This window comes from Gigantopelta aegis, chromosome 4, assembly GCF_016097555.1.
Source record: "Gigantopelta aegis isolate Gae_Host chromosome 4, Gae_host_genome, whole genome shotgun sequence".
In the NCBI taxonomy this organism is placed as follows: Eukaryota; Metazoa; Mollusca; class Gastropoda; order Neomphalida; family Peltospiridae; genus Gigantopelta; species Gigantopelta aegis.
In genome coordinates, this window is record NC_054702.1 from 18,845,043 (window position 1) to 18,869,880 (window position 24,838).

Below are 24,838 nucleotides of genomic sequence, written 5' to 3' on the forward strand. Positions count from 1 at the left end.
ATTTAGAGAAATAAAAATAAAATAAGAATATAAAATCCGTGACTGAGTGCCTTTAACCATCTCTTAAAAGGCGTATCAATGTAAATAGTAAACTCGGGTATATCCTAGGCACGGCCACATGGACAGCCGTTGACACTCCCTTTGAAGATATTGTTTAAGGTCATATATTTACCACCGACATGTGGGTATTTAAGTACGTCACTTGAACAGGAAATTCATTGCATTGACTAATACGACGTTTAAATAAACAATCACTATCTCGTATCCTATTTGTTTTTGTTTGGTAAATATTCGAATCAGCACAAGCACTGGCACAGACGGAGTGGGGGTCATATGGTCTTTAATCTCCTTATGGATAGAGGCCAGGGACTCCATCTCTCCAATCGTCTGTTTAATTTCAATAAGCTTGAGCCCAAACAATTCAGTACTGGTACATCTTCCTTGTATTAGTTTAAAAGTTTGTTTTTTGTTTAACGACACCACTAGACAACATTGATTTATTAATCATCACCTACTGGATGTCAAAACATTTGGTAATTCTGACAGAGTCTTAGAGAAGAAACCAGCAAGGGATCTTTTATATGCACCATCCCACAGAAAGGATAGCACATACCATAGCCTTTCATATACCAGTCGTGGTGCATTGGCTGGAATGAAAAATAGTCTGTTGGGCCCATCGACGGGGATCAATTCCAAACTGACCATGCATCAAGTGAGAGCTTTACAACTGGGCTACGTCCTGCACTTCCTTGTATTAGTGTCCAAGGGAACGTTGAACAGCTCTTTATGACTACCTAGCAGAGGTTCAAAGAGGCAGTGATGTGTTAAGGATGGGTAGGCAAGGATCAAAGGATGCATTACATAATGGGTTCTGAAAAGAGTCCACAATTGTAATTGCAGATAAATGCAATGCTACAATTTGAAATAACATCATTCTTTGGGTTAATAAACTGAAATATTCCACATCTGATAAGACCACATGGTGTTGTCGTCCCTGCCATAGACCCAGATGTAACACGTTAAAAACTCACAACCAGTCATCAAATCACATGCAAAAACAGTAAAGTCTATTATATTAAAGACAGTCTAGACTGTAGTTGTTTTTGTGATTTACTGTCTTACTTGAACTAAATGCAAAAAGCAACATGTAGCCCAAACTACATAATTTAACACCTGTCTTAACAATCACATGCATGGCCCCTCATTTCAACATAACAGGACACAATTATAAATGCAACACAATAGGACACGATTATAATTGCACTGTGCTATAAAAAATTTTTATCTTGACAAAACTAAATTAAAACATTGCTGAATCATTGTGGATTTATTGCTTCTTTTGTTTTAATACTTGAATACAATGTGGCTCAAGGGACTCAACGAGTATGCTCCAAGCATCAACTTTTATAGTTACTTCATCCAGCCAGCTTATCCTGTGATATGATTGGCGTGTAACTTTTAGCTTTTACCTGAACTGTTTTTATCTTGCTTTTAAATGCTGAATTACGTGGATTTTATGTTCAGTTCTTTCCTTGAGAAAATTTAGTGGTTTAGACACTTTGTTTTTACTCAAAACATTATTGGGGAAAGGAGTGTTTTTGTCAATTATTGTGCAACATTCTCAAATCCACCCATCGTTTTATTCATACATCACTCTTCAATTGCAGGTAATTGAAAAAAAATAATCAAATATTTAATACAAAACACCTAATTATATTGGTCAAATGACATCATGTTGACTGCAAGACACCATGGGTTGATTATACTAAGGAAAACTATCACATTCTTCTCAGTGTCAGCACTAATAGTCTATGTTATATTTTCAAGTGGATTTTCATAAATTTAGAGGGAGAGGCTACAAAATGTGAGAGGGGTGTACAAATATGGCCACATTTTGGATAATGTAATTGTTGAAACCCCCCAAAAGGTGAAAAATTACCACACCAAAGTGTTTTAACAGAATACACATCCATGGCTGTTAACAATTACGTTTTGTCACATCCCATAATTTCCACTCTCCTTAGTGCACGTTGCGTAGTTCTCGAATGATCCCATTATTCAATCGTAAATAATATGGAAGTAACGTACCGCTGGTCGGTAAATGTTATATTTGACCGGATCAACTTTATTAAGTTTCAATATCTATAATACGCAATCTAATATCTCCCAGCAGAACTATTACATTGTAACAGTGTTCAAACTTGGACGTGCTGTTCATCATATGATGTGACATCGGGTACGGCTATTTCTTCAAAGGGAGTGAGTAGCACATTTAAATTAAAGGTAGTTTTTTTTTCACTTAATTTACAACTACTGTAGAAACGTTTGTTTTGTTTTTTTAATTACAAAAACCATACCAAAAATGATTAAAAAAAAGAAAATAATAATAAAATATTTGAAGAAAAAAAAAGTACGAAACATGTACACACCTTTTTACAAAATAAGATCGTCTGCTTAAAATAACACAGCAAATAATAGTGCAGGGTGCACATTAAGTCAATACTTTACTTTCTACGTCCGTTCGGACTATGTAAATAGCGGATTGGACATATTGCGATAGATCCCAAATATGTGTTAACGCAAATGAATGAATTAAAACAAAAAGTTGTATTCTTCTACCAAAACTGTATTATATCAGACAATAATTTAGTATTACTAAAAACTACGACACAACAGACTGTATCAAAACAGGGTAAAACTAATTTGCATATCCAGGTCAGACTTGTTCGTCACATGTTCGTAATCGATCGGAAAACCAAAACGAAACGTGTTCGATGTCATTTTTTTTTTAAAATATACAATTAGCTAAATTTTAAAACTTTTTTATGAGTTCAAGTATCCGCGATAAGAACAACTTTGGGAATCTTTATTGGGAAACTGTTGGGTCGTTTTGATATTGGATTGGGAATTTACGTTAGGGGAATGGGGCCGTTCATCGTCCCCAAAATGTATGGTAGATTATACCCATCCGATAGGTACCTAAAGGGGGGGTCAGTGGGGCAAAGAAAACGGCCGAAGTGATCGGGTTGACATTACGGAAACCGAAAACGACCGAAGTGATTCTCATTTAAAAAACAAACAAAAAAAAGACTGAAAAAATAATTTCCACAATTTCTCCGACGACGGAAATCCGTCTCACGACGGACAGTTAACAGCCATGCACATCAACCTCAACTCAGCTTTCTTCTTTTTTTTAATGAATATTACACAGGTCCATTTGACAAACATCCAAACACAAGATATAAAGAACAATCAGAACATTAGAGATAAAGTCCCTCCGGGGTTCCTTCATTTTTACGGTAAAGTACATTCTCCTTGGCTTTCCTGAAATCTTCAGTGGTCACTTTCATCCTTCTTTCTCTCAACGCTAGCAAGCCTGCCTCTGTGCATATAGCCTGTAATGAAAGTAGGTCATGAAGATTAGAAATATTAAACTGCCAGTATAACAAAATTCTGTCTACATGGTTTTAAAGTAACAAGGTAATCAAATCTTCCCAGTTATTATGATCCATATGCCAATGTTCTAAGAAACAAATACATTTACAAAGTTCTAATTCTAGCCAATACAGGAAACCTTTTTACTATTAAGTATTACAAAAACTGTACTTGCAAGATTATAATCAAGGTTGGAGTTGAGGCTTAATTAATTAAGTTAATTTTCCAAATCTCCCCAACAGGCATTTTTGTTTTTATTAAACTATGAACATTGATGTTTACATATGAGATATAAGCTAACTGCGCAAAAAGCAAGCACAATAAATGTTTTGGCTGGAAAATTATGTTTAAATTTCTTTTAAACCAAATTTTTTAGCATATGAAACAGAATACTATCATCATGTCTGTTAGATACACTTCATCAGAAAACATATCTAACTCACATTCATTCAGTGATACATTTTAAAACCACTAATAAAATAAATAGTATCTAACAGCCAGTCTTGTAGTATTCTGTGTTTATTACTACCTTGATATCAGCACCAGACAGGTCGTCCTTGGCCATGACGTAATCATCGATGTTAACGTCCTTGGCGAGCGTCATGCGACTTGTGTGGATCGTAAAGATTCTCCGCTTCGTCTTCTCATCCGGAAGAGGAAACTCAATCTTCCTGTCAATTCGACCTGGCCGGATTAACGCGGGATCAAGAGTCTCGATTCTGTTGGTTGCCATGACAACCTAAATAAGAATTTTTTTTACGTGTTACTTAATTAAAAAAAAAGAGTTGATTTTAAAGTTAACTTTGCTTAACACAGACTTATTAAGCATCAGCTATTGGATATAAAACATTTGACAATTCCGACACATAGACTTCAAACAAAACCTTCTATATTTCCTATTTGCAGCAAAAGATATTTTATATATTATTTTCTTCACAGACAGGACAGCTCATACCACGGCCTTTGATATCCCAGTTGTGGAGCACTGGTTGAGATGGAGGAAAATAATGTGATAATGGTTAAATATTTCTCTGAATGTCCTTCTTTTTTTTTTTTACAGTTGGTGTTTGTGTGGTGCGTATGTGATGTCCCTCAGTATGTTTATGTGGCTGATTTGAAAGTTAATTTTCTGTCATACCTTAACATCACCCCGTGAATCAAATCCATCAAGTTGATTCAGTAACTCCAACATAGTTCGCTGTATCTCCCTTTCACCACCAGAGTTAGACTCGTATCTGAAAGAAAAACCAAACAAATTAAATATTACTAACTATTCAGATTTAAATAACAAGCTACGAAGAACAACAAATTGCCACATTTTACCCTATGTTTAACACAACAGACCACAGAACCGATTTAAAGATTATATTCTGAATGAAAACTCTTGAAAACATTTACATGTATCAATTGTCAAGACTTCTGATGTCTAGTTAATTTTAGTGCACCACGACTGGTACATCAAAGGCCGTGGTATGTGCTATTCTATCTATGGGATGGTGCATATAAAAGATCCCTTGCTGCTAATCAAAAAGAGCAGCCCATAATGTGGTGACAGCAGGTTTCCTCCCTCAATATCTGTGTGGTTCTTAATATGTCCAATGCCATATAACTGTAAATAAAATGTGTTGAGTGCATTGTTAAATAAACCATTTCCTTCCTTCTATAGGGCTCACTTGAGTTGTAGGATCAAACCAGGGCTTCTAGATTATGGTAGCCCCACTCCCATGGCTAGTGATATTCAGTGTTGGGCTAGGAAATAACTACTATAACTAGCCCGACGGCTAGTGGGGGAAAAAAAAAACTTTGTCAAATACAACATTTACATATTTTGTAAATATGAATATCCTGAATATCTTAGGATTTTTAAGCTCAGTCTCCCTATTTAGGTGACATATCTGATTATTACTATTAGTAAAATTGTATTTATTTAAAGTAGGGCTAGTGAATAGTTAATCATGGCTAGTACATTTTTAAAATCACTGATCCCATGGCTAGTGGATTTTTATAAAATTCTAGACACCCTGCAAACCAACCCCCCCCCCCCCCCCCCAAGGTATGTACTGTACTGTCCTGTCTATGGGAAAGGAATATACATATAGAACTAGATCCCTTCTTGCTAGTGGGAAAATGTAGCAGGTTTTCTCTTAGACATGCCAGAATTCAGAATCTTTGATGTCCAATAACAAGTAATCAATGTGTCTAGTAGTGCCGTTAAACAAAACAAACTAGTGTTTATTGCTTGACAAAAACTGACATACCAGTACTTAGTATACAAACTATGAAAACTATTGATACCACAGACTAAAAGATGCCTTTTAAGAGAAACCTGCACTTAGTTAAGACACTTAAAAGTTTGTTTTGTTGAACGACACCATTAGAGCACATTGATTTGTTAATCATCAGCTATTGCATGTCAAACATTTGGTAATTTTAACATTTTAGTTATTTAAGTGAGGAAACCCGCTACATTTTTCCATTAGAAGCAAGAGATTTTTTACATGCACCATCCCACAGACAGAATAGCACATACCACAGCTTTTAATATACCAGCTGTGGTGCACTGGCTGTAACGAGAAATAGCTCATGGGCCCCACCAACGGGGATCGATCCTAGACCGACCGTGTATCAGGCGAGTGCTTTACCACTGGGCTACATCCCACCTCAAAGCTAAGATACATACAAACTATAACAACCCATATCACCAGACTGACCTTTTAGTTCCTATAGCATCTATTTCATCAATAAAAACTATAGAGGGAGCATGCTCCTCAGCCACTCGGAACAATTCTCGGACCAATTTTGGACCATCACCCTAATAAATAAAAAGCAAAGAATATTGTGGTGAAAATTAGCTGAATGGCCCATCATTAAACCAAATAAAATTAAATTTATAATTACTAACCACTTTAATCGAATGTTATTGCATTGTCATAGGTGTTGAAAGTTAATGAATGAAAAATGTGGTGCATTCTAAAAACATTATGTAATAAAATTATGAAATGAGCAGTTTACAGCATGTTAGTGTAGTAAAACATTTTTATTTATCTACTTCAGGAATTAAGCTGTTAGTAACCAAATCACCAAATGTGAATTAAAATTGAATATTCGGCAAATAAATTTAATTATTAACTCGAAAATCAATTTTTATAAAATAAGAATCTTTGAATAGTTTTAATTTTTTTATACCTTTTGTAACTTAATTATTTTGGGGATCCAGCTTAAAGCCAGCTACTTACAAGGTATTTCTGTATTAACTCTGATCCCACAACTCTAAGGAATGTTGCTGATGTCTGATTTGCTACAGCTTTGGCCAACAGAGTTTTCCCTGAAATACAACAAAACAAAATTAACCAGTTTTTAAATAAGTCTTAAACTGTCATAATAGTTTATACAAGACACTAATCTTTACCAACAAAAAGGAAATATATGAAGGAGTTTAGGCGCAAAACGCAATGTATCCATTTTTCATTTTCAGTAAAAGTGATTTTTTTAATTGGCGTATATAGCATTTTGATTTTTTTTAAATGGGATTTACCCAATACAATTTCATAAGGATCAATCACGATTGCAGCAAATCAGCTGGCCTACGATTAGCCCTTACTGACATACAATAATGACTTTAACTAAAAACTCTTGTGGTGCATTGGTTACAACAGAAAATAACTCAAATGTCCACCGACGTGAACCAAGCACTAAGTGATCTACATCCCATTGTTAACAAAATGAAAGGATCAAAACAGCACATACCAGTTCCTGGTGCTCCATACAGAATAACTCCCTTTGGAGGTTTGATACCCATTTCTTCATAGTATTCTGGATGAGTGAGGGGCAGTTCAACAGACTCCTAAAATTAAACATTAAAATGTCATGAAAGCAAACATGTCTAGTACTTTTACCTGGCTGGAATTTGTTGAAAATGTAAAGTAAGAAGACAAAAAGCCCAACACAACACCACACGATACAAGTGTATCCATGAGAATAACTGAATGTCATAGGATACCATTATGATTTCATCAGCTGCTATGCAATCGGCTATTGTCATATAAGGCACTCATTTCATGTGGCACCAGGTTTAAGAAAAGAATAGTATTAGTAAAACCTGGAGCAAAACAAAAGGTCTTCCATATCACAGAAGCAAAGGAAAAAGAACGAAGGAAGAGATGATCATGCAACAGGAAATGGATACATTTGCTCAACGAAAGAATATAGCCAGTTGAATGGCTGCAGGATGTTCCAAAACACCTATAAAAAAGGGAGGAAATGTACATAGGTGAGAAGCCAGATTAATGTATAAGGAAAGGAAATGTTTTTTTATTGAACGAATCACTCACTTTATTTACGGTTATATGGTGTCGGACATATGGTTAAGGACCACACAGATATTGAGGGAGGAAACCCGCTGTTGCCACTTCATGGGCTACTCTTTTCGATCAGCAGCAAGGGATCTTTTATATGCACCATCCCATAGACAGGATAACAATGTATCAGTCGTGGTGCACTGGCTGGAGCGAGAAATAATGTATAAGGAATGCAGGATGAACTTACTTTGATTTCCTGAATCTGATTGTCCAGCCCTCCAATATCAGCATATGTTTCTTGTGGCGCCTTCTCCAGCTTCATAACAGTCACCATCGGATCAATGTCATCAGACAGCACACCCACCACTGCATGAACCTGGTGAGACATTGCAAATCATATTATTATTAAAAAAAAAGTTTTTAATTTAACGACACACTCAACACATTTTATTTACGGTTATATGGCGTCAGACATATGGTTAAGGACCACACAGATATTGAGAGACGAAACCCACTATCGCCACTTCATGGGCTACTCCTTTCGATTAGCAGAAAGGGATCTTTTATATGCACCATCCCATAGACAGGGTAGTACATACCACAGCCTTTGATATATCAGTCGTGGTGCACTGGCTGGAACGAGAAATAGCCCAATGGGCCCACCGACGGGGATCGACCCCAGACTGACCGTGCATCAAGCGAGCGCTTTACCACTGGGCTATGCCCCGCCCCTCATTACAAATAAATACATTTATCTACCGTATAACCGGAAATTTTCGAGGATTTTTATTTTCGTGGGTTTCGAGGGCAAGTAGTCAGCATTGAAAATATAAACCCTTGAAAATATTTGAAAAAATCAACAAATTCTATCTAAAATATTTATTATGAAAACCATAATACACTGACAATTTACCGGAACATTTTATTTCCTGTCATGCGCATTCCACCGGATACGACAAGAGAATAGTATAGTCAAGACAACAAGTTAGAATTTTAAAAACGTTATTGTGTGAATCTCACTCTTTGTAGAATATAATGAAATATTTTTAAATTTCGTATATTGTTTTGGTCAATGTCTGCCCGCACTGCATCAGTGATTCTGGGGTGGATGAATGCAGATTTCAACATTTCCTAGCGTATTTTTAATTCTGCCATAACTTTCATAATCCACCTTGCATGAATTGGTTTTATCGCCGAAGTACGCATTTCGATCTTGATGTCTGTTATAACTTTGCCGTCTTTCATAGCCAGGGAAACCTGGTGAACTCAGACTTTAGGGCATCCTTAAGTGGTTTGTTCACACATACGTCATAATTGGCTTTCCACAAAATCAAAGACTGTGGTCAGTTGTCTGGCAAATAGCATACCGGGTATCACAGTGGCCAATTAGGCTACAGGTGACTGTTCTATTGTTTAACTTTACATGTCAGTGGTATCGAACAACTGGCAGCCTGACGTAAAACTTTAATCAACAATAGCAAGTATTCTCGCAACTAGACTTGCTAAAACTCAAAAATAAAATCACTTTCAATTTAGATTTGGCAAACGACGAAAATAAGAAACCTTGAAATGTTTTTATACCCTAAACCACGAAAAATTAAGACCACGAAAATTTCCGGTTATACGGTATTATCATTTATACCAATGTGTTCATAACAGACCATCTTGCAAACTGCATGGCTCAATTTAACATCTTCTTCAGGATTTGTTTTATTGAGAGTAAGCACAAAATTGGTGTAGATGCGCATTTTGCGTATGGCAAAAACATTTCAAAACTGCTTAAGTTCGAGCCCTGAAATTACACATGCTGGGACAGGTAATAAAACAGAAACGTTTTAGAATGACCATGGCACAAATGTGTTCATAAATAGACTGATGGGCAATGTTAGGACCGATGGGCAATGTTAGGACCGATTCATGATGATCTAAAAGGAATGGGGGGTCCAGAAAATATTTCCATGGGGTGTGCATGGAAAAAAAACCCAGGACTTTTGATCTCACTAATTTGGATGCACCACTTTTATGTCCGTTCTGAGCACAGTGGGGTGTTTTTAAAGCAGTAATGTTATTAACAAATGCTGAAGAGTTGTGAATATTTCAAGTCATTTCAGTCTAATTAACGCTAAACATTTCAGTGGCTTTGGGGTGAAATATTTTGAGGTCAGTATGTTTGTATGTTTGGGTGCGATTATTTTGGGCATACTTATCTCAGCACAACACTTATCGTCTTGATGTTGGTGCAATCTAAAGCCCTTGCTTAACATGGAAGTCAACAGAGTAAAAGAAGGAAGGGTCTTATTTAACGACGCACTCAACACATTTTATTTACGGTTAAATGGCATCAGACACATGGTTAAGGACCACACAGAGGAAACCTTCTGTCTTCACTTCATGGGCTACTCTTTTCCTTTAGCAGCAAGGGATCTTTTATATGCACTATCCCGTAGCCTTTGATGTACCAGTCGTGGTGCACTGGCTGGAGCGAGAAATAGCCCAACGGGTCCACCGACGGGGATTGATCCAACACCGACCATGCATCAGGCGAGTGCTTTACCACTGGGTTACGTCCCACCCCAGAGTAAAAGAATGCATCTTTTGTTAAATGTATGGGACATGGAGGGAGCAAATGACCCCTCTTCCTGCAAGCATCAAAATACATAACCCTTCCCAGCAGTAAACAACAGTATTACAATCTTATTTATTAATGAATGGTTTGTTTTCAAAATTGCACACATAAATAGTTGGGTTTTTGGGGGGTTATTTCAAAAGCACTTATACTTTTCTTCTTATGTCCGATCAAACTGAAATTATTTACAAACATAAATGTTCATGGAAGCTGGAAAGGACTAAAAATGTCACAAGATTCATCAATGATGATTAAATTCCAGTTGTTACCTTGTGATTGAGCAGCACTGAACAGCCCGGCTCAAGCTGGTCTTTGTCGACAAATGACAGGATACTGACGTAGTGCTCACTGCCGACAGACGTGGACACAATGGCGTGATTGTCGTCAATGATCTCCTCCAGGTTACCGACCGACATCGGTGACCCACGCAGTTCATCCACCTTACTTCTCTCTTCCTGCAGCAACAATATTAACTTATTAGAAAATACATTTATAATATTCAAAAGGGAAATATAAAATATTTTGCCATACAAAAAAAAAGTGAAAGAAAGAGTAACTGATGGAAGTCCCTAGACGCTCAAAAAAGAAATATACTAATAAGAAAAAAAGAAAGAAAAAAAAAAACCCATAAAAAAAATACCAATTTAAATTTAACTAAAATGCAACACTGAGCTACAGTCAGGTAAGAGCCAGGGAACATTGTTTTTAAAACCTCCATCAGTGACATTTCTGGTCAATTAAAATTAATTAGCATCTACTGTTTAATGTCTTAAAATTGTGACACGATCTCTGAAACCTGTGTAACAAAACACGATACTACGATACTGAACAAAATGTTCCCTGAGAGCTATTTTGATGACTATGATAGTACGAGAGCAAGTACATAGTCTACAATTAAATCAAGGTTCATGTGTGTAACTTCTTACTGATTGACACTTACTTCATGTTTTTCCTCTTGCGGTTTTAGTCGCTCTTGATTTTTAATGAATTCTTCTTCCATTAAGAGATAATCTTTTATTCTTTCTAATTTTAGCAGCTTCAAGCGACATCTTGTGTGTGGGGTAACTGTAATGCAAACAAATTAATAATATGATTTTATACACATAAGGATAGCAAGCAAGGACCAGTTTCCCATTCAATTTTGAAGATAATGCAATGCCCCCCAACGCAAAATCAAATATATTTCTAGCACCCCCATTGTTGTCAGTGTCATCTTCCTACGCCTATGTAATACAATAAAATAAGACAAATATAACAAATATCCATTTACAACATGCTATCAGCTTTCTCTAGCACGCAGACATGAATGTATTACTGAGAGAAAAGTTAAAAAGTTAACAAACATTCTGGGAGAAAGCAATACATACATAAATGTACTCTACTATGCTCAACAAATGTTTAAGGGGTTATGAATATAACAGGCTGAATTTACAAAACCAGTTTATGTCTTACATGCATGTAACTACATACATTTACAATGTTTAAACACCTACATTTAAAAAAGGGAAGAAGAGGCTTTGTAAATTGGCCCGACATTTCGGAGATATATGATAAAGCTATATCCTCATAAAATCAAGTTGCCCAACTGACCATTTGGTTGTCACAAAAAGTGTAACTTAAAGTAAAGATTCTAGTGAAACTATTCATTTTACCCAGAGGAAGCTTAGTAGCAGCATCAGGTCCCTTGACTTTTCTTTTCTTCTTTCCAACTCTAGTTGGCACAGGAGGCTCATATTTTCGTTTCTTATCCTAAAATGTATCAAACATTCATTTCAAATTATTAATTTAGCAGACTGATTAGTTACTTGATGCATATGATTAAGCTATACAATGTTTTGCTATCTAGATAAGTTAACAATAAACAGAAAATAGCAAATAAAAACATTTAATAAGCCCTGAAGTACAATAACAGTTTGCACTGAACATAATTACAGTACGATTGAGTATATCAATGATAAAATTACTTTTTTAAAGCAGTATAATTAAGTGAGGAAAGAAAGGAAAGGAATATTTGTCTTCAAATGACACATCAACACATATTTGGTGACAAATGTGGTTACTTCAACATTAGGTCAAGAGAAAGATGAAACTCACCATTACCACACAGGCTACTCTTCCAAAAAGCACCAAGGGATCTTTTACATGCATTTTCCAATAGACAGAATAGTACATACGATACAAAACAGTTGAAGTCTCCTTTGTTTAACAACACCACTAAAGCACATTGATTTACTTATCATTGGCTACAGGATGTAAAACATTTGGTAATTTTAACAGTCTTATAGAAGAAACCTGTTCAATTTTTCCATTAGTAACAAGGGTTCTTTTATATGCATCATCCCACAGACAGGAAAACACTGGCTGAAATGAGAAATAACCCAATGGGCTCACTGACAGGGATCGATCCTGGACCGACCGTACATCAGGTGAGCACTTTACCACTGGGCTATGTCTCGCCCCTAAGGCCTTTTCTGTAACAATCGTGGGGAACTGGCTGGAATGGGGAGGAGGGGAATGGTTTATTAATTTCACCACAAGTAAGCACTGTATGTGGGTCATTGAATGATATCTTGCCAGAGGTGATGAGACAACTCGACAATTATTACAAGAAAATAATTTTACCTTGTCATCTGACTTGTCTCCAGAACCACCTCCAGATCCACCTGATTGCTTCTGACCCTGAAATTAAACACACACAATTTAAATATACATACTCAGTGTTAGCACATGCTGCTTTTGGCTCATTACACTACACTGGTACATTATTATTACAGGCGTCATTTTATTATTTTTATTTTTATTTATTCTGTTGTATTTTTATTATATTACTTATTTATTATTGAACATAATGTTTCTTTATTGTGGGACAATGGGCACTTGAAATAAATAATTGTTTTGTTTTTGGTTTATCAGATATAAAAATGCACTTCCAGTGGTTAGACATTAAAGCTGCATGCCCTAGATCCATCCAGTGAAAATAAATTATAATTTTGGTTAATGTACAAACCTGTAACACACTTAGATCACGTTTTTATAAAATGGAGTGAAAAAGCAGGTTTTATATCGATAAATACCATGGGAATCCCCATGTCCCAATTGCTTGAAATAATTATGAAAGTTAGTATTCTGATGTCACCGGTAGATGTCGCTCGAAGCACAAAAATGCCTAAGTCATGACAAATTTCACAGAGTGCGCACAGACTTGGGGTGCATTCCTTTCACCTCTCCTGGACATGTTCCAACTGTTCTGTCCTGGACAGCGAAAGGAATGAGTTTGGAACAAGAAGTTACTTTACGAACATGGGTGCTTCTGTTTAGGAAGTGGCTGCTGCAGCAATCATGATACTTGAATGGGAATAAGACGACACTGACCATGCTGACTATACTACAGTGTTTGAAATAATAAATTTTATATATTTTGTATTAACCGCAATTAGCCTACATTTGCTATTCGAAACTGGGTACTCGTGCCTAACCTATTGTTATTAGCAATTAGATGCACCGTTTATTATTGGTGGTGGTGGTGGTGGTGGTAGTAGTAGTCATCGTCGTCAGGGGTGGAGAGGCACTTCCCCTCCCCAGGACGAAAACGTAAGATTTTTTTTCCTACTCTATTTAAATAAAGGTAACAATATAGCTTGTGTCCCCACCCCCTCCCTCAAGGTTGTAACCCCTCTCCAGATATTGTAAGACTTAGCAAAAGTATTGGTTTTAAGGGTTTGTAACGTGTTGTATTGAGATACTTACTTGTCTGAACTTTATTGTTAATGAAAATGTTCACGAACTGTGAAGAAAAATCTCACAAATGAACAAGCAAACGACAACAAATCGGATGTTGATTGTGCGAACCGTGCACGAGAAAACAAACCAAACCAAAATGATAACGGTCACATGGTATACCAACATCTGTGACACTGAAATGGGAATATCCCCTCTAAAAATAGATTAGACCTTGTCTACTCAACGTTTTTTTCTCAGAGGCACGTGGCTTTTTAAGAAATACGAAAAATGCATTACAAACACCAGGATTACCAAAAAACACTTCAGGTGAATGGAATTGTATATTCTAAATAATAAACGGTAAGTAAAGTGCAATTTTATTTGTGAAAAAATGGGTTTAATAGCAAAAAACAATGGCGTAATGGTTAACAACTAGGGCATGTCCCTTTAAGATCAACAGCATTCATTCTTCACTCTTGTTTTGGCTTTCTGCACAATAAATATGTAACATATTCAACGTTAATTTTTAGATGATATATCATTATTATATCTGACGAAAGGTACTTTTATTATTTTTCATAAATTTCTAAAACTAAAACAACCTTTAGGCTAGTTTAAAATTATGAAAAATAAAAGGAATCCAATCTGTGAACAGCGTTTTCTGTTCAATATAGACATTAGAATAATTTTGACAAGGATCAGAAAGAGTTCCACCTGTACCCCTCTAGTCTATATCAAACATCAGTTCAAAGGCTCTAAAGACGGATCATAGTCATAACGGCCCCAGTACTAAACGGCCATAACAATAATTGGTCAAAACGGCCCTAAAAAAGTCAAAACAGCCAAAGTGAAAAAGTCAAAACGGCCCTTAAAAAAAGTCAAGACGGCTGTAGATATAATACTTTAAAAATGTATTTCATCTACACAAGTGTCAAGAAAGATAACTGTGCAAAGAGAGTTTTTATAGTACGGTCTCACTACACAGATATTATCTGCGTCTTATTTATGTTTGAATAAACAAAGAGTTTAAAATCTACATATGTGGTTAGTGTACTAGTACATCTGTGTTAATATGTAGATTTTAAGTACAGGTAAGTTTTGGAGAAACATGAATAGTTACTATTATAACCATTCCAAACACATCTCCTGAGCCATTATACAAGAGATTGCACCAAGCAAACCCCAACCATACCTCAAAGCCCAAACCCTAAAAATAAGAGGGAACGCTAACAAATACATTTACGATGAAAACTAATTATTACAAACTATGGTTGCATTAAACCAGTATTTTATTGATATTAAAGGAAGAGCTCTCTTTCAAGATTAACTCACGGCGATATTTTATTTTTATTTGTTTTTGTTGTTTTTTTACCCAGAGCAGAGGAAAAGTTACTCCTGTTGATTTGACAATTAACAAAACTGCCCGAGCCTTAAAACACTCCGATTACCTAACCGATTACCTAATAAAAACACGAATGGTATCATGAAATGAAACTAGTTTGTAAAGCAGATTTTATACAAACTCAATACACTCACTGTAGAAGTTAAAAGGCTAATTGCTGTTACCTGCCGACCGTATCAAAGAGCCAGCTTCCTCCAAGAGGCCATTGCGCGAGCACACATATGGATTTATTTGTGGTGTTTATTTTTCATGATACAAAAGTTTCTCTTTTTATCATATAGTTTACGTCATATAGTGTCATGAGAGAAAGTTATATCAAACATCCAACCAACATCAAACGTCCTGAATCGTTTTTAGAAGTCAGTGTAGACATTAATAATGCCAACTTTTCTGTGAATTTGGAATCGTCTCTTAATGCTGAAATTCATTGGTATTTACAAGTTGATACCCTGCCTGTATCAAGAGGCATCGATGCTGCCAGTCCAGTGCAAGTTGATGCAGGAGAAGAAGATTGGACGTCATCTCCGGACATCTGCGTGCAGAAGCCAGTAGGAGCTCTTCTGTAACTGGACACAGTATAAAGATAGGGATACGAGTCCTGCTGAGCTTCTTAACGCTTGCACCACTTGGAACTCGCCCGGCGATATGCACTCGTCCGGGGGTGGTCTTTTCAAAAACAAGGTCAATTGGTGGTCTTAATTATATTAGTAAATTGGGGGACAGGCCCGTTGTGGCCCCCGGGTGAGCAGCACCACTAGGAACGGAAAGATTTCTGCCTGTTACCCCATTTTATTGATATATGTATAGAGGGAACCTCACCCTAACCCTAAAACTAACCCTGACCCTAAAACTAACCCTAACTCTAAATTAACCCTAACCCTAAAACTAACAATTGGGGGTAACAGTCGGATATTTTACCAGGGCCGTTTTGACTGCATACCCTAAAGACTAACCCTAGGCTAACCCTTAATTTTAGGCTTAAATTTGAAAGAGGGTACAGGTTGAACTCATGCCAGTATTATGAATATATACACTATTAAATTGAAGAAATGTGGTGGAATTCATTTTATTAATTGCAAGTACAATACTTCAGAAATTTTAGGTTCTGTTAAAGCGGCTATGTCTGGAATATTTTTATTATTTAAGCATTTAGAACAGAAAATCGCATTACGTTTGGTGCATATAAGACGCCGCACTCCGAATTGGTTTCACTACACTGGCTTTTCCAAGTTAAAAATAAACCCACTATTTTGAAAATGGGACACTTTTGCCGGGCTCCCACTGGGCTAAAAATAGTACGGTTCGGCTATTGTTGCATTACAAAAACCGAGCGGATTCTAGCAGCCAATTTCAGCAGACCCTCATGGCTACGATCTAAACACCGGACTCATGCGCCTTTCGATTGTTACCTGTATTTCACACACTTTTATACACACTGTTATGCTAATTTTTAATTATTCACTACAACTTAAGAATTTTAGAGTTTTAAAGAGTATCTTTATATAATAACAACACAAAAACAAAATAACAACCAAGACTCATTTTCAGTCTTATTGTTACTAATATCCGTATAAATACAACTTAACCGTTTTATTAAGCACTTTTATAATATCTGAAGTATCACTTTAAAAATCCGTCTCTACTACGGTAATATAGGATGTCCAACTAGTATCGTATAGCCCACACCACAACACACATTATAAAAGGCGTAATGGTCCGATGTTTAGAACGTCGCCATGCGTGTCTGCTGAAATTGGCTGCTAGCGTAATTGGCTGCTAGGAAGTGGCTGCTGGTTGCATAGTACCAAAGAAGAAAGTACAGTGTCACGGTTCAACGTGCACTGTCAAATATTTACGGAGTAAAAGCAGCTGTGGGTGTGATTGGTAGTAATATGTGACATTGATTATTTGTGCTAATACTATTATCCATTGACAATAAATAAATACACTTTTATTTGTTATACAGTTGTTATGCAGTATATACCAGAGGTTGAAACTAATGCGGGGTACCCCCAAAAATGGAACTGCAATTTTCAGCAAAAATGACGGTTGCTATTAAAAACATAAATTAAATCTCTTAAATGATACGTGACCCCCCATTTTCTTGCAGCTAGATTAGATGTGAGGTGCCACACTTTCTATTGCTGTACTTCCTGGGTGTGTTGAAACGCTGCTTATATCAGTTTTATTAGTAAACGTTAACATTACCGGCAATAGGAATTGATTTGGTCTAATGGAACATATAGCATATATTCACTATATTATCATTATTTTATATTGTGTGCCATTTACTGTTATTTGACAGTCATAATTGCTTAATTAGGTTAAACTCAGGCATGGAGTTCATAATGACCTTGACCTTGGCATTAATTTACTGTGCACTGCTGAGAATAGAGTTTGAAAAAAAGTCTGTGCTGACCAATTGGAGATTTTGGCCCATATTTTTTACTTAAAATATTTTAAAGCTTATTTATCCAAGGTGATGGACATGTCATATATCACTAATCTTATTTAGGATAATAAGTCTAGGCAAGATGAAATAAGCTGTTAGTAATAATTCATTTTTAGTTAAAAAATAATGTTAGCTGATATTAGGTTAAGCGTTTAGATCTCCATTAACAATGTGTCCATTAACAATGTGTATTTGAATGCAATTGGCTCTGGAATGACTATATTTAAATAACCTGATTTCTGCTGTAATTTTAACATACTTTTTAGGTTGGTGAATTATGTTTTAGGCAAATATGGGAGTTTTTACAATTGTTTTTGTGAGTTTGGCAAAAAACATTAAAATCTACAGAAGTGGGTTCTGTGTAGCCATTTTGCATTCTCTTCTTTATTTGTACACAAATATAAGCTTGGTAATGATAGCTTTAGGTCAGTTCATTAAATCTTGTCCATATATTCAGTGAGTTTTCTATAGTAAAGGGTATTTGAAGTATATACCAAGTACAAGAGCAATTTTGACACATTTGTTAATCTACCTAGGAGTGTGTTAGTATTATCTCCCACTATCACCACACTTGTAAAGCTATATTTTCCAATATTACTATGTAAATGATGTGTTACATTACAGATTGTAGTAATGCATAAGATATAAATATTATATTCAGTTAAAACAGAAAATAATTAAAGAAAAATGACTTTCGCACTCTTTAGATGGATTGAATGTACTTTTTTTATGACAAATAAAAAATAAAGATGTAAAACCCTAATGATAACTCTAGATATGATACATGTCTGTAAGCACCAATCACTGGAGATTATTAATAAAATATCAACAGATATATTGGTAGCTGTGCATATATAAAAACCAACTAGGCTGATGGGTTTGAAAATATTGCATTCAGTGACTTGACATCCAAGCATAGTCCATACCTTGGGTGTTTACCCCACCATGATGTGTACCACATTAATTTACTACTATTTGTGGATGCAGTGGTGTTCATTTCACAATTTTCAGATACCACATGTAATATGCTTTTTTTCTAGTGAAGTTCTTATCATATGCCCATTAAAGTCTTTCAAAACACAGGGTCACTGCAATAAATGAGTTTTAAGGTAATTATTTATTGGAAATGAGAGACTCTGACTATGCATGCACACACTACATATACAACTAAGCATACACAACCAACCCATAGTATGTATCTTCAAGAGTAGTATTTTTATTTTTTTTAAATATGATACATTGCATTTGTATACAACTTTGCATAACACTGATGCTTCCTGAGGTGTACATTAAATCAGGTTGCACTGTAGGAACAACACTTTCAATTATGTTGTCACATCATATCAGAACACAGAAGATCCTGATAGTCATGAAAACACCCAATTGGACACTTTTTGAAAAATATATTTTTTTGATATAGGTTACATAGTACCAAAGAAGAGAGTACCGTGTCAAGGTTCGACGTGCACCGTCAAATATTTACGGAGTAAAAGCAGCTGTGGGTGTGATTGGTAGTAATATGTGACATTGATTATTTGTGCTAATACTATTATCCATTGACAATAAATAAATACACTTTTATTTGTTATACAGTTGTTATGCAGTATATACCAGAGGTTGAAACTAATGCGGGGTACCCCCAAAAATGGAACTGCAATTTTCAGCAAAAATGACGGTTGCTATTAAAAACATAAATTAAATCTCTTAAATGATACGTGGCCCCCCATTTTCTTGCAGCTAGATTAGATGTGAGGTGCCACACTTTCTATTGCTGTACTTCCTGGGTGTGTTGAAACGCTGCTTATATCAGTTTTATTAGTAAACGTTAACATTACCGGCAATAGGAATTGATTTGGTCTAATGGAACCTGCTAGAACGCGGTATTACAAAATGGCGAGAATTGTTCTAACTGGCTAGTAAGCATTTGACGATATGCGTTAATGACGACAACTTGCGAGTGAATTAAAAGTGCAGTTATGCTTGTATTTGAACTTAGAACTTGACTGTATACGATTGAAACCAGACATTGCAGCTTTAAAATGATTGTGAAAATCATAATGTTGAATGTGAGTCAGCAAAATTGAACAGTCACTGACAGGCAGTCAGGCTCAGTTCAATCAAAGAAATAGGCAGAATTCGAAACGGGTACAACTGAATTTTTTTAATTACCTGTCATATCAATTATTAAAATCAAACATACTACTATTTACGCAAACTATTCAATGGAAATAAAGAAACAAATGACAGAAATAACAACTAAATCACCAAACCTACCATAACGGAAGTCGATACTGATATCAGCGACACTGCAGAAAAGGAGATAACTCTGTTTATCTTGGAGCGAATCTCACCAATCAGAATATTTTTACCCCAAGTGAATGTCATTATTTTTATTTTTTAACATTAATTTTTCACTCTTAATTATCTTTAACTTGATTTTACACCACCATCCCCACCCACCCCACCCCGCTTCCTACGCCAGTGACATAAAAAAAAAAAACCAAAAAACCGACAGTATGTTAAATGTTAAATGATTTTTTTTTTTGATTTTTTTTTTTTTTTTTGTACCGTCGATTTAGGATCGATCCTTGTCGGTGGGACCATTGAGCTATTTTTCGTTCCAGCCAGTTCATCACCACTCTTAAGTTCAAAAATAATATGTAGCTCCCCTTTTTAATTTTTGGTGAAGCGTTCAAAATGCACCTAAATTCCTTCAAGAAATTGCGCAATATTTTCTTTTTTGACTGTCCAGGGCCCGAATAAAGTCCAGACTTTAACGTAATGCTATTTGAATGGCGTTGCCATGACGTTAAAGTCTTAACTTTATTAAAGTCTAGACTTTAAGGTTTATAAGCACGGGGCCTGGACGGAGGAGCGTGCGCTACAACAGTTAAAACCCTATTTATTTATTTCAACTTATTTCCGTGCTTATATCCAATTGAGGTTCAAGCACGCTGTCCTGGGCACACACCTCAGCTATCTGGGCTCTCTGTCCAGGACAGTGGGTTAATTGTTTGATAGTTGGTTAGTGGTTAGTGAGAGAGAAGAGGATGTAGTGGCTTTAAGAACTCGCTCTGGGTGGGAGCCGGTACCGGGCTGCGAACCCTGTGCCTACCAGCCTGTAGTCCACGGCGCCGCCGATGCAGGTGCTAAAACCCTATGACCTGGCCCGCATCACGACTGGTATAGCATTTGGCCCTACGTCGTTCTGGTTGCACCCAAGCCGCTTGGTGTTTTACAGTTGCCAAGCAACACACGTGGGGACTACAACTACCACTACATATATGCAACAGCATGTATTATATATTTTTTTTAATTTAAATTTTAATTATTTTTGTGGGTGGGAGCACTAGTCATATTTTTATCTTTATTTATATACAAAAACAAACAAACAAACAACAAACACGTATATTTTCGTCCTCAAATTAGGAAGGGCAACAGAACCTCCGGCCCCTGTCCTACGGTCAATCTGTAGTGTCCTTACACATTCCACTGAATCGATAAACTCGCTCTGGGTGTGAGCTGGTACTGGGATATAAACCCAGTACCTACCAGCCATAATTCTTAATTTGATGAAACCTCCATCCCCGTGAGACAGACGATGAGCTTTATTTTGTTCAGTGACGGCGAAAAGAACAAGACCATAACCTTTTCTATCTACAGTCAGACCAGCGATAATACGAGTCCTGCAAACAGCCGAGACTACTGTAAGAATGAACATGCGTACCCTTGAGAGCAGAATACAATACAACGACCCCTGCCTAAAAGCGTACCTAAATATATATGATTAATTCTTTATCTCATATTGTCATGATTATTTGGTCTATCTGATATACATATTACACTCATCATCATAACCAATCAGCTAAACAACTGATCTGTGGAGACCTGCAGGTACACACACAGACCCCCACCCCCCACCCCCTACCCCACAAATTTATTTTTAATAAATCCGTACAGACGAAGTCCCGATACATAGCATGTCTTCATTCATTCTCTCTCTCTCTCTCTCTCTCTCTCTCTCTCTCTCTCTCTCTCTCTCTCTCTCTCTCTCTCTCTCTCTCCCTCCCTGTCACTCTGCGTGGCTGTGTCTCAAATATAATGTAACGCTCGGGGATGGGATAAATTCAAACGTTATACGTTAATGAACAGCGTTACGTAACACATTTTATTATTATGTACATTTAGCTAGCTCTATGTCACGGTGACAATGTATAATAATTAATATACGAAGTTATATAGCCGAGTAGAACTCGAGGGAATGAATGAATGAATGAATGTTTAACGACACCCCAGCACGAAAAATACATTTGCTATTGGGTGTTAGGCAACAATAATGTGATGAGAAACATCAATATAAAAAGAACTCGAGGAAGCATTTCCTCAGCGGACTCATTGAGTTTTTCCCTTCCCATCCAGTGTCCAACGATTGTTATCAAATGTGCCGTCCTGTCTGTGGCAAAATGGATATAAAAGTAAATGTAGCGCTTTTTCTTTCTAAAGACCATTTGCGTTTCCGATTACCAAATAACTGATATATCAAATAGGCCATGACAGGCCCGAAGGAAAAAAACAAAAAAAACAACAACCTCACACGTACAATTTTGTATGGGTGTATGTGTGTGTGTGTGTGTGGGGGGTGGGGTGCCTAAGTGTACGAGACATGGATGAAGGCTACTGTCCCCCAAGTGTTGGAGCAAAACCTCAAATTCGGGCAAAAATTATAGATATTCGGGGGAAATGTGCTAACCTGAGACTTTAACCATGTACTTTCATCAGTCTACACTTATAATTATAGCTATTTGATAGTAATGCTAATAATAAGTAAAAAAATAAATTATGCAGATTCTGGCATTTTTATTTAATTCAGACATTACTACAAAACTGCATCATTATAACAAGTACCAGTAACACCCCCCCCCCCCCCCACACACTAAAAAAGAAGAAAATAAATAAATAAATGAAGAAAGAAAACAGGGCGCCCGTACGCCTATCGATGGTTGGGTGGCCGTATGATTAATTTTAAAATGTGCTCTAATGGTGTCGTAAAACCTTTAAAAACAGATTTGAAGGATAGGCTAACCTAGATCTTGAAAACATATACACAATAAAATCATATATTACTTCTTGTGTGGCTTGTTTGTGAGGTAGCAGGGATAGATGGGTGGGGTTAGGCCATACGGAACGTTATAGGGGGGAGGGGGTATCATTTGGACAAAAACAGCCCCTTAAAGCTACAGTCCCTGAAATATTTTTTTATTATTTAAGCATTTAGAATAGATGATTCAGTTCTGTTTGGTACATAAAAGGTCCACCAAATCGCTATAGTTTCACAGTGCTCGCTTATCTACATTATCTAGGTCAACTACAAACGCAATGGCCAGCTTTGTTTTTCTTCATTTAGCGGGAAGCCAGTAGAACTGGGACTTTACGTGATTTGCGCAGGCGCTAAGCTTCTGACGTGATTTTGAACAAATTTAACTGTCTTGGTTGAGGGGTCGTCTCATATCTCCAAAACATATTTATATCCAGGGGTCGGTAGGGGATTTGCCTTGAAATTTTGACAGTGGCCAGCGGTTGGCATACACTCTAGGAGTAGAGAAAGAGGGTGTTGTGTTCGATTTATGTAACATTTTTCAAGACTATATGTTATTTTTATTCATTACTTAGACCTAAAAAGGTGTTTTTTGGACATGCGCGGTCAGTCTAGGATCGATCCCCATCAGCGGGTATATAAAAGGCCATGGTATGTGATATCCTGCCTGTGGGATGGTACATATAAACGATCCCTTGCTAAAAAAAAACAAAAAATGTAGCAGGTTTCCAAGACGCGTGTGCAGGAATTTCAGCGGGGTTGGGGTTATAGACTGTGTTCAGCGAAGTTTATATGGGGCCATGCTCCCGAAGAAAATATATTTCAAGCTTGGGCAGGTAAGGGTTTCGACCTCCAATACCCTCCCCCTGCACCCGATTCCTCTCTAAGAATATATGTCAAAATTACCAAATGTTTGACATCCAATAGCAGATGATTATTAAATCAATATGCTCTAACATTGATGTCGTTAAACAAAACCACCCCAAACTTTACCCTTTCCAAAAGGACCGGCCTCAGTGGCGTCGTGGTTAGGCCATCGGTCTACAGGCTGGTAGGTACTGGGTTCGGATCCCAGTCGAGGCATGGGATTTTTAATCCAGATACCGACTCCAAACCCTGAGCGAGTGCTCCGCAAGACTCAATGGGTAGGTGTAAACCACTTGCACCGGCCAGTGATCTATAACTGGTTCAACAAAGGCCATGGTTTGTGCTATCCTGCCTGTGGGAAGCGCAAATAAAAGATCCCTTGCTGCTAATCGGAAGAGTAGCCCATTTAGTGGCGACAGCGGGTTTCCTCTCAAAATCTGTGTGGTCCTTAACCATATGTCTGATGCCATATAACCGTAAATAAAATGTGTTGAGTGCGTCGTTAAATAAAACATTTCTTTCTTTTCTTTCCAAACGAAAGAATATTTATTTGAATTTGTCGGAGGGCGGGACGTAGCCCAGTGGTAAATGTTCGCTTGATGCGCGATCGGTCTGGGATCGATCCTCGTCGGTGGGCCCCATTTCTCGCTCCAACCAGTGCACCACGACTGGTATATTAAAGGCCGCGGTATGTGTTATCCTATCTGTGGGATGGTGCATATAATAAAAGATCCCTTGCTGCTAATCGAAAAAGAATAGCCCATGAAGTGGGTTTTCTCTCTCAATATTTGTGTGGTCCTTAACCATATAACCGTAAAATAAAATGTGTCGAGTGCGTCGTTAAATAAAACATTTCCTTTCCTTGAATTTGTCGATTTTATTTTAAAAATATATACATGATCAATGTATTACTAGTACACAAACTAAACTTTGAAAGTTCTAC

General features: G+C 36.7%; 1 protein-coding gene across 1 annotated transcript; it reads right to left on the reverse strand.

Annotated features, from left to right (window-relative positions):
- Positions 1-3,175: 3,175 nt before the first annotated feature.
- Positions 3,176-20,241, reverse strand: LOC121369640 (26S proteasome regulatory subunit 4). The gene is made up of 12 exons (XM_041494675.1): positions 20,208-20,241; positions 12,982-13,038; positions 12,012-12,108; positions 11,300-11,424; positions 10,629-10,814; positions 7,981-8,109; positions 7,183-7,279; positions 6,672-6,760; positions 6,147-6,247; positions 4,574-4,670; positions 3,965-4,174; positions 3,176-3,395 (listed from the first exon to the last, which is right to left on the reverse strand). The coding sequence occupies exons 1-12, from the start codon at positions 20,208-20,210 to the stop codon at positions 3,261-3,263; spliced, it is 1,326 nt and encodes a 441-aa protein (XP_041350609.1). The 5' UTR covers positions 20,211-20,241; the 3' UTR covers positions 3,176-3,260.
- Positions 20,242-24,838: the final 4,597 nt, after the last annotated feature.